Source organism: Canis lupus, chromosome 30 (assembly GCF_048164855.1).
Source record: "Canis lupus baileyi chromosome 30, mCanLup2.hap1, whole genome shotgun sequence".
In the NCBI taxonomy this organism is placed as follows: Eukaryota; Metazoa; Chordata; class Mammalia; order Carnivora; family Canidae; genus Canis; species Canis lupus.
In genome coordinates this window covers 9,932,330-9,944,355 of record NC_132867.1, presented here as the reverse complement: position 1 = coordinate 9,944,355, position 12,026 = coordinate 9,932,330, and the positions used below count along the sequence as shown (strand labels likewise).

Sequence of the window (12,026 nt, the reverse complement as noted above, 5' to 3'; positions counted from 1 at the left end):
CTTTCTAACCACTGGCATTTTCTTTTGTAACAATGGAATGATAACAAGTAATTAGTGCACACTATCTCCTAATAAGAAAACACTGAATTCTAAATAATGTGCCACTCATACAAGATAGCTGCACTATAGTGAGGCTATAATTTCAGTTATGCAATTATTGACAAGAGATTAATCGCTCCAATATTGTATGCTGACAAAATGTTCTATGTTAAAGGGGGTCATAGGGTAGAGATGATCATGGCTTTACCTCGGCTACTGTTATAGAATCTGGATATAACGTGTGAACCAAATGATTTGCCAACATGAGATAGACCAAGGCATCTTCATCTACTTGAAGTCCAAAATATTCATGGTAATCACCTGAAAAACCTTCACCTAGAAAACAGAAAATCAATATAGGTGCATGTTTTAAACTTGCAAGTCTTAACTTAGCATAAATGCCCCCACCAATCGGCTTGTTGAGATCTGTTTTGTTATCATAGTAAAGTGTAATGAGCCTTAAGCCTTAATATCACGAAATATTATCATCAGCAAATATATGTTCTAGCTTAGAAAAGTTCTACATATCAAACATTCAGATTTCAGATAATCCTGCAGTTCAAGTTTTGTTTTTCAAAAGCAAACACAGCATTTTAATTGAAAATTTTAATGTAATTTCAAAATAACAACAAAAAAATGAAATGATACCAAAGGGAGTTCTAGATTTCAATTTTTAGAAACTTTATTATTATTATTATTTTTTTTTTTTGGTAAGGAGATGTTAATGTTATTAGCTGGTTACTATTAGATCCCTTTGAAGTAAAGAAAAGCAAATATGAAAACCATCATAACATTGAGAAATAGTTTATATTTTTTAAATATGTGCTTCAATTTATGCAATGCAGATTTAGTATATGAAAAAAATTTTAACATCTTCCCAATTTTCTTCTGCCTTCCCTTCCCACACTCCTAATTTTGGTTGCTTAGCACTTAATGGGGTTATACTACTTACTTTCAATTATTTGATTGTTTACTCACTTTTAATTAAATCAAATTAGTGTCCAACACCTGCCTTCTTCCTCCTGTTTCCCTATACCAAATTTTTTATTTTGACTCACTTTTTTTTTTTCCAGTTTGCTGGATTTCATCACTAAATGATATTCTCAAATATAATTATGGAAGTTTTATTCCTCAAGCTCTTTCAAATTAATATCTGAATAGCAATTCAATTATCAAAATCTTGATTCAAATTTTGTTTCCTAAGAATTTTGTAGACATTGCTTTTGGCAATAGAAAAGTATGAGTTCAGCCACTGTTTTCATCCACACAGGTAAATTGCTTTTTCTGTCACCTGCTGAACTTCTCTTTATCACTAAATTTTATATATTGAACACTTTGTGTCTTGATGTTAATTGCTTTATCTCATTTTTTTTTTTTTTTTGGTTCATTTCCCTAACTACACAATTCCTTGGGAAATACTAAGGCCTCAGAAGAGAAAGTTTCTACAGGGATATTGCAGGTGTTATAATCTAGGAGAGGCTCTTTCTTGATCTTTGCCATGCTTTCCTTCTTCATCCTTTAAGTCAGCTTCTCTCCAAACTCGAAGCTACCAGTGAAACCTGTCATGTTTTATAGATACAACTTCTTTCCTAGGAACATTTCATGGGGGCAGCACCATGATTAAGAGCAGATAACAGGGCATTTAGAATATAGCTTCTTTCCTTAGCAGCCACTTTTCAAGATTTTCAGTTTAAAGTCCCTTCTTCAGGTTGGTTATTGCTGGTAAATATTTGCCCATTAAAAATAATAATTATTTACCATATTATCTGCTGAGGGATTAGGATCTGTGATCCTACTTCTTTGAACAGTTCTTAAACTGAAGATCTCTGATCAATGTTTTTTAACTACAAATTAATGTATAATTTAATTTTAACTGTGAAAACCTATATTTCAAATACACACATTTTTGTCAGTGTTTAATATGCAAAGGGACCTACACATTTACAAATATTCCCATTTATTTATTTATTTATTTATTTATTTATTTATTTATTTATTTATTACTTAGTTCTCATTGCAGTGATGTCATGTTCAAATTCTATGAGTGCTGCAAAACATGGTTGACTTAGGAAACATTTTATTTCTTTGGCTAGGACTTCCAGTACTGTGTTGAATAAAAGAGGTGAGAGTGGACATCGTTGACTAGTTCCTGATCTTAGAGGAAAAGCTCTCAGTTTTTCATCATTTTCAGTATTTGCAGATGACACACCATATACAGGAAAACCCTAAAGATTCTACGAAAAACTAACAGAACTGATAAATGGATTTAGTAAAATTGCAGGAAACAAAATTAATATGTAGGAATTCACTGAGTTTCTATACATTAATATGAAGTAACAGAAAGAGAAATTGAGAAAACAATCCCATACTGTTGCACCAACAAGAATTAAATACCTAGAAATGAACTTAATCAAGGAGGTGAAATACCTGTACTCTATAAAACAATGATGGAAGAAATTAAAGGTAATACAAACAAATGGAAAGCTATTCCATGTTGATGGAATGGGAGAAACAGTACTGTTAAAATGTCTATTCTAGGGGCAGCCCAGGTGGCTCAGCGATTTAGCGCTGCCTTCAGCCCAGGGTCTGATCCTGGAGACCCGAGATCGAGTTCCACGTTGGGCTCCCTGCATGGAACCTGTTTCTCCCTCTGCCTGTGTCTCTGCCTCTCTCTCTCTTTCAATCTCTCATGAATAAATAAAATCTTTTAAAAAATTAAAATGTATATTCTATCTAAAGTAATCTTCAGATTCAATGAAATTCCTATCAAACATCAATAGCATTTTTTCACAGAACTAGAATATATAACCCTAAATTTGCATAGTACCACAAAATCCCCCATATGGCCAAAGCAATCTTGAAAAAGGAAAACGAAACTGGAGGCATCACAATTTCACATTTCAATATCTACCACAAAGCTGTAGTAATTAAAACACAACTGTACTGGAACAAAAAACAAACACAGAGATCAACAAACAGAATAGAGAGTCAGAAATAAATCCACACTTTTATGGTCAATTAATCTATGACAAAGAAGGCAAGAAAATATAAAACTGGACTCCTTTCTTAGACCATACACAAAAATAAACCCAAAATAGATTAAAGACTTAAATGTGAGACCTGAAGCTATAAAATGTCTAGAGAAAACATGGGCAGTAATCTCTTTGACATCAGCCATGGAAACATCTTTCTACATAGGTCTTCTTTGGTGCGGGGAAACAAAAGCAAATTAAACTACTGGGACTATATGCAAATAAAAGGCTTTTGCACAGTGAAGGAAATCATTAACAAAACAAAAAGACAACCTAAAGAATGGGAGAAGATGAATGCAAATGATGTATTGATAAGGGGTTAATATCCAAAATATATAAAGATGTATTGATAAGGAGTTAATATCCAAAATATATAAAGAATTTATATAACCTAACATCAAAAAAAAACCAAATAATCCAATTAAAAATGGGCAGAGGATATGAATAAAGATTTCAAAGAAGACATACAGACAGCAGACACATGAAAAGATGGTCAACACTAATCAAGAAAATACCAATTTTATTTTTTAATATTTTATTTATTTCTTCATGAGACACACACACACACACACACACACACACACACACACAGAGGCAGAGATACAGGAAGAGAGAGAAGCAGGCTCCATGCAGGGAGCCTGATGTGGGACTTGATCCTGGGACTCCAGGATCCTACCCTGGGCCAAAGGCAGGTACTCAACTGCTAAGTCACCCAGGCATCCCCAGAAAATACCAATTAAAACCACGATGAGATATCACCTCATACCCATCAGAATGATAAAATTAAAAAACAAGAAATAACAAGTGTTAGCAAGAATGTGGAGAAAAAGAACCCTTGTACAGTGTCGGTGGGAACGTAAGTTGGTGCAGCCACTGTGGAAAACAGTATGAAGGCTCCCCCCAAAATTAAAAATAGAACTGCTATATCATCTGGTAATTCTACTATTATTTACCCAAAGAATACAAAAACACTAATTCAAAAAGATATATGCACCCCTATGTTTATTGCAGCATTACTTATAATAACCAAGATATGGAAGTAACCCAAGTGTCCATCCAGAGGTGAATAAAGAAATTGTTATTATACACACACACACACACACACACACACACACACACACATAAAATGGAATACTACACAGCCATAAAAGAGTGAAATCTTGCCATGTGCAACAACATGGATGAGCCTAGATACTATTATGATAAGTGAAATAAGTCAGTCAGAGAAATACAAATACCATATGATTTCACTCAGATGTAGAATTTAAGAAACCAATAAAATGAACAAAGAAAAAAGAGACAAAACCAGGCTCTTAAATATACAGAATAAATTGATAGTTGCCAAAGGAGAGGTAGGTGTGGGGATGGATGAAATAGGTGAAGGGGATTAAGTATACACTTATTTAAATGAACATTGAGTAATGTACAGAATTGTGGAATCATTATTTTGTAAACTTTTAATCTAACACTGTATGTTAATTATATTTAAGAAGAAAATTAAAAAAAAAGACATTTTTAAAGGAGAGCTACATATTAAGGATAACATATTATTAAATAGATATATTTCAAAGAAAGCATTATCATTTATTTACTTATAAAATGCATTTATATCCAACCTCTTGCCAAAAAGGATTAGAAGTCACTAGATAAAGGACATACACAATGGAACTAATAAAAATCAAGCCAACAATAATGGTCATTGCAAATCTGCAACTGAACTCTAAATCTAGTTTTAATCTTCCAATAAAAAAAGATAAAAACAAAAAATGAAATCATTAGTTGCATCTGTAATATATCAGGCTACCTACCCATTCCGTGGTGATGATAGAGCATGGATGTAACACCATCAAAACGAAATCCATCAAAGTAATATTCTTCTAACCACCATCTTATGTTTGACAGAAGGAATCTTAAAACTTCCCAGCTAAAATATTAGAAAAAAATTGAAACATTGTATATAAAAAAATAAAATAAAAAATAAACATTGTATATAGTGGTTTCTTTGATTGTTATACATTGTTTTCAAAGAGTATTAATTATGATTATAAATATCTTAGTAATCATGATGTCCAAAGAAATATATAAAAACTAGAAAGCTATTATTTATTACATTTGTTTGACGAAATTCATTCTAAGAGATTATTAAATTTCTTTAGTTGCAAAATCACTTGATATCAAAGAAAGGCTGAAAAAATGTGTAAGTTTGGTCCAAAGTACAGGGACTCTCTTGTTCAATGCTGTGTCCTCAGCAACCATACAGTGATTACTACATAGTATTGCTTACAACAACAGCAATAAAAAAGACTGTTATCTCTAAATTTTTATCAAGATTTTTCATGCAACATAACCATAGTTACATAGTTCCTCCTTTTAGAAAATATAATTTCATTATCATTAGAAAAACTACCTTCAATGTTTTCTTAAGATATTTCCTCATTCTACAATTTCAAGCATACATTAAAAATAAAAAATTTTAAAAAAGACTTAAAGTCAACCACATGATAACCAATAGTACATTTACTAGACTATTATGTTTTGTGAGGATAAAGAAAAAGGAACCTAATTACTAAAACACACTTGAGTACTAAAGTAACAAGTTTATCAAGTTAAAGAGTCCTACATCCATAAAAACAGAAAGAAAACAAGGAACTGTTATAACTCAATTAAAACACCACACAAAACAAGCCTATTTCGGACAATTGAAAAAAAAAGGCATTATCAATTAGTATTTTCTTTAGTCATACAGCTATGGTTGAATTCTCTATCTTATTATAACTCTGGTTTTAAGACTTTAATACCTCATTTAGTTTAATGACAAAGCAGTTATAGCAAACACAAATCTTTAACCCAGTTAAAATTTATGTATATTTTAAACCTTCCATAAATTAAAGAGCAATCTTACATAAGTGGATATTAAGTCAACACAATCAACTTCAGAATAGTAAATGCAAACTTTGGGAAAAGATGAATTGTTCATAATTAACTGCTTTAAATAAGTTACTTTGACTTTTGCAAACTTACTGAAATAAAAAAAAAATAAATGAAAAAACAGAAATACAAGCAATCCAGTAGATCCAAAAAGGTAGTGAGGAGGTTTTAGATTGCTAGGTCCAAGTCATGATGAAGGTAGAATTTGCTTGCTAATGTTTCTACGAATGCATATTCATTTAGGAATTAAGGGAAAAACAACAAAAACAACAACAAAAAAAAGTTTACCAAAAAGAAACTAATAAAAACAAAGAGGTATTCCACAACTGAACATAATCAAAATTAATTTATTTGTATAGGACTTTCTACCATCTACATAGTTTTTGAAGCTTTATTTAAATTAAAAAACTTATTTTTAGAGCCATTTTGGTTCACAGTAAAATAGAAAGGAAGCATGTCTATATGTTTTAAACAAAGTTGCTATGGGAGTACTCCAGAAGCATATCAATAATCCTTAGTAAACAATATTTTGAAAAGAACATACTTTTCTAATTTGATTATTCAACTGGTAATGTATATTATAACCTCTGAAAGGTAAATGGAAAGATATTTTTAGTCATAAATACCCAAGAGCAGGAACAAAACCTATTTAAATACTATATATCTTGGGTAAATGAATGAAGATATGAATGTGTAAACCAGAGGTCACAAACTGTCTCTGGGCCTAATGTGGCATGTACTACTGTTTTGTCTACCTTGCACAGTACCTCAAATCCTCCCTTTGAATGCCAACTCTTCCCAGTCTCTGTCACTCCATGTTTACCAATTCCAGCCCTATTTACTCATTTATACCACTAGCTTGGGCTTATGGACAGTTGCTATCAATTTATAATATAAATATTATGGACTGAATGTTTTCTAGGTAGACTAGACACAGATTTAAATGTAAAAACTGTGTCCTAATATCTACAAAGATAAAAGAAAAAAAAAGAGCCAACGATAGTGGAATTCAATAAAAACAAAAAAGGGGGATAATGTAAACTTAATAACTGAAAAGAAAGTATTGCCCAATATCATTTAGTTGATTATAGGCAGCATTATTAATGACCTATTCATTCCTATCACTGCAAAATTTATTCTCTTCTTGACCAAAAAAAGCTCAATGTATTAAAAGAAAAAGACATATTTAGCTGAGTAGACAGATTCTTGGCATGGATAAACAGGAAACAACTCCCTGTGATAATCTGAAAAGAAACAACAATGACAATGGAACATCCAAATTTTGGAAATCTAATGGGTTAAAAAAATACTAAATCCTACATGTAAAAGCTTAAAATGTTCTTAACCTGAAACAATGTCTAATCCATATTAATAGTCCTGGAAAAAATTACTGTAAGATTGAATTGATAGGAATGAATCAAATTTGTACTGCTTTCAAAATTATTCATTTTATTATATCTTTTAAATCATGGGTGAAGCATAAAATAGCTGCATTATCTGTAAAGACAGAAAGAGACATACAAAATTTTATGGGAGTCCAAACTACCTAGAACAAAAACAGTAAAGAAATAAAATCTAGAAAGCTTTTTTTATAACAAAATATCAGGAAACACATTCAAAGGAAAAAAAAATCAGACCTAAAATTTTGAAGTTGTTAGCAGCAAATGAAAAGTAAAAGTCAAAAATATTAATCCTCTGGTTATATACATTTTCTAAAATTAGGTTATTAAGAAGAGTTAAGTAACAACAACAATTAGTCTTATAAGAGTAATATTTTATAATTAACTTTTGTTGATTCAGAAAAAATAAATTACTAGTGCAGGAAATAAGGGGAAAGACAGACTCATAAATATGTACTCAAAAGTTCTGTGATCCCAGTTTTGTGTCTCTTACCATCTTACCAGATAAATCTAGACAGACTAATTCACTCTTGGTAAACACCGTATCCTGATGAAACTAACTTGAAAACACAGATTGCTTGTACAAAATGAGAACTTTAGAGATCTAAACAAGACAGAACCAGGAAGACTGAGATTTGAGTCTATAAAATAACCAGACCTTTCATGGACACAATCTGGAACTCAAACTTGAAAAACAGTAGGTCATGGAGCCTATATTGTCATTGGAATGAAGATGTAGCTTCCCCACCCTTTTCTTCTTACACTCTGTAAACGTCCAATATAATATAGACAGTGTATTAACTATTATATAAATAGATTTATCCTAGGTTACTGAACTTAAAATACAAGAGGAAGGTTATGCCAGGGGTCTTCAGAACCTCCAGGTTCAGGATTCACTAACAGGACACACAGGACTCAGCATATACTTGTGATCATGGCTATGATTTATTATAACAAAAGGATAAAGAGCAAAATAAGCAAAAGAAAGGGCACAAGGATGGGGCAACGTTCAGAGGAGTCTAGACACAAGCCTCCAAGAGTCCTCTCCTGATGGAGTCACACTTCAGCCTTCCAACAACAAACTGTTACAACATTTGTGAAATGCCTACCAGGGAAACTCATTAGAAACTCAGTTCCTAGTAATTTTATTGGAAGCTGGTGACTGGGTATCCTCTGCCTTAGCAATATCAAAATCTAGATTTCCAGAAGGAAACTGGGTGTTTGGCATAAGACATACTGTTTGTAATAAGTGTTTAGGTACAGTGATTCACTGTTTTCACAGTACTGGGAATGGCAAGAACCCTCTCCAAATTCAAGTCCCCAGTGGCTAGCTAGGGGCCAATCTTGCAGGCAGGCATTTCTAAGAATAGCAATCTTAATTGTGCTATACTCTTTTCTGCATGAAGCACAGCCTAAGATATATTATATAATCCCAAAATACTTAGTATAGGTAACTGGAGAAAACTTCTAAAGTCATTTTCTCTCATGGGTATTCAGATTTCAAAGCCCAGTGGAAGAATCTAAAATACATATTAAAAATCTAAACATGTTAGTGCCTGGGTGGCTCAGTGAGTTAAGCCTCCCACTCTTGGTTTCCTTGGGTTATGGTCTCATGGTGGTGGATTTAAGCCCCCCTTGGGCTCCACATTCAGTGGGGATCTGCTTGAGATTCCCTCTCCCTCTCTCACTCTTCTCTCTTTCTCTAAAATAAGGAAATAATCTTTAAAAAATATCTAAATATGTAAGGAGTCCAGGTTGAGGCATTCTGCTCTACATGCTACCTTCCAGCATCACATGGACAATGAAGTCAAGAAGCCTGTACCTGAATGAACTAGTTCACTGAATCTAAGATTTGCCTTTTAAAGAGGACACCAGAACAAGTTTAAGGAACACAGTAGAAACACAGGTTTTTGAGAGATGTTTATTACTATTTCCACTAACATAATTTTCAAATTCTGTACCCATCAATTCCATTTTTCCTTCTTTGAGAGGGGGTGCTGAGAAGAAGAAAGGTTATGATGTATTCCAAAGTATGACTGAATTAGAAACATAACTCAACATGCCCCGTGGTAATAAATGAACTTAATCATCAATTGTATGGTTTGCCTTGATCAAAGTGTGAAAATGTCTGGCAAAGGGTACAATAAAAAAGGCAATTTACTTCTTCTACCTTAAAATGTCATCAGACAGCCCATAACACAGTTGATATATCCTGTTGATTAGAGTTCCATAAAAATATAAAGCAGAATTTAGGAGCACGGTTTTATTCTAGTGAGTTCTAGCAGGCAAGATAGGCCTTTGATTTTAAGATTTCTCCATTGATGCAAGGTTTCTAAGGCCTATTCTTGGAAACCAAAGGGCAGCCTGGTTTCCAGACACCTGGAAGAGTTAGATGCTAAATTTTAGAAGATGATGCCAAACTTTGGAGGCCAAGACTAATGTGTATGAGAAGTAACTTATTTTAGTTATTAGCCTTCTTTCTTAATTAACATATAAGTTGTTAGAAACTAATATTGTCATCTATACTGCCAAATAAATGGATTCGTTTACTTGTATTTTTTTATTAAGTAAAAAAAAAACTGCTACAATCCAGAAAAAAGATAATAAAATGCAGCTGACTTTGCTATGAATCATAAACCATTAAAAATATTTAAATCACAGGTGTCTGGTATAAAAACTGAATATATGGCTAAATAATATATACATTTAAGAATTCTGGCAATCAAAATAATCAGGATTCTAATTGGTGTAGCTGTCTGAAATATTCACCCTGTAATCAAGTAATGAAGATTTATTAAGGAAATTTTGTTACACAGATAACTCCAATATTAAGGTTTCTAGAAAATATCCTTAAAATAAAAAAACTGATGATTGTTTCATACTCTGCCAATGAACTTTATAATGAAATAAAACAGTCAAATTTTTGTGGTGAACAAGGATAATCAGATATAACAGTATTTATTAGAGGAAGTTACATCTTGTAATTTAAGCCTATTTGTCTAAATGTTGTTTTTACTTGTGGTCCTGAGATTCTGGGATTCTGGGATTCTGATTCTGGGATTTTCCAAATAAACAACTTTGTCCACTGGATGTTATTAAAACTACTAGTGATGTATAATTAATAGGAAACATTATTAAGGAGTCTTTAAATATAAAAATCTAAAGAATTTTGTAAATTCTCAGTTATTCCATATCTTTGAAGCTGAGTGGCTATCAAATGGTACATCATAACACCATGAACCAAAACTATACATTTTGATCTGGGTACTTCAATTCAGGCAGCAGGTTGACCTTGAAGACAGAAGATACTTTTAGACTTTTTCTTTTATGAAGAAGATATAGGATGTAGAATAAAAGGACAAAGTGTTAAATTATGATAAAAATAACATTTTGAAAAATAAGATACTCTGTTGAAGCTGCTGCTGTTGGAAAGCAGGTAATATCTACCTACTCCATTTTTAAAAATTAAAAAAAACCCTCACCCAATTTAAATTTCATTTAATTTAATGAAATTTCATTTTTAACTAAAGAAAAATGTATTTTTGTTTTTAATTTGTCAACAGAAATTATATTTTGTCAGTCATTGAAAAATGATCAATATAATCTAATGATCATATCTAAAACTAGACAGTGGTGTTATTGATCATAAAATGCATCTGGTTTTTCAGACACTGAGAATTATACTGAAGCTATTGTATACATTAATTTCAAATAAAATTAGGTAGCAATAGCACAAAACTCTAGTGAGACAGATTGTTAATTCATGTACTAAAAATCTGTAATAATATAAATTTCAGAACATAGACGGTTATTATAAGATATGATTTTGAAGATTTCTTTTCAGTATCACATTATTTTCTGTATTTCAACCCACACAACTTTATTTTATGTAAATTAATATGTTGTTTAATCATATTATATCCACTGAGCCCTGGTTATGTACATTCATTATTATAATAAATTTTTTTCTTTCCCTGAAGGCCTAAATTGTACTTAGCTTATTAAATATTGTATAAAAATTACCACTATTTTTAGTATTTATAAGTCCAATCAGGTATTCTCTAGGAAAGAAGTATGAAAAGACAGCATAATGTACTTGTAGATGCTAAATGCTTCCAATTATACCTTTGCTTAAAAAAAAAAATACTTGAGAAATTTTCAAGTCTCTTTTTTCTCTAATTTGATCTATTTCTTAACAAGCTTGGTCATCTGCTCAAATAAGATTAGGAAAAAGTATACTTGAAGGGGCGTGTGTTTGTACCGGTGTATGTAGGCATGCATGCAGTTGGGGAGTAGTGAGAAACCAGAGGGATCAGCAGTGAAAGCAAAAGTGAAAGTTTTCAGTCTGATATAACAAAAAAGAGACAAATATAAATCAATAATAACCCAACCTAATAGTGACTGCCCTTGGTGATTAAGAAAATAATATATCATTTGTTTTTAAATTGGATCCTATTCTCTGCTTCCTCACAAAGACTGTTACTAAAAGTGATTTTTCAAAGCATTACTGCTTATAAAATATCCTACTAAAGTTTGGAGAGAACTTAGATCTTTTTCAAAGTAGAAGATCCAAAAAGTTGAGTAGGCAAAGGTACAGAAAGTAGAAAGCCAAACTATGTCACCCCCT

At 31.8% G+C, this 12,026-nt stretch overlaps 1 protein-coding gene across 3 annotated transcripts in view; it reads right to left on the bottom strand.

The window, feature by feature from the left end:
- The window catches only part of GBE1 (1,4-alpha-glucan branching enzyme 1), a 268,264-nt gene that overhangs the window by 85,536 nt on the left and 170,702 nt on the right, over positions 1 to 12,026 (bottom strand). For all 3 annotated transcript variants that reach the window (XR_012021155.1, XR_012021156.1, XM_072806520.1), the window contains exons 8-9: positions 4,880 to 4,995; positions 248 to 375 (exon numbers count right to left, since the gene is read on the bottom strand). Coding sequence is in view for 1 of the 3 variants with exons in the window: in XM_072806520.1 (XP_072662621.1) it covers positions 248 to 375; positions 4,880 to 4,995 (244 nt within the window). In the remaining 2 variants the exon portion in view is untranslated. The remainder of the gene's footprint in view (positions 1 to 247; positions 376 to 4,879; positions 4,996 to 12,026) is intronic.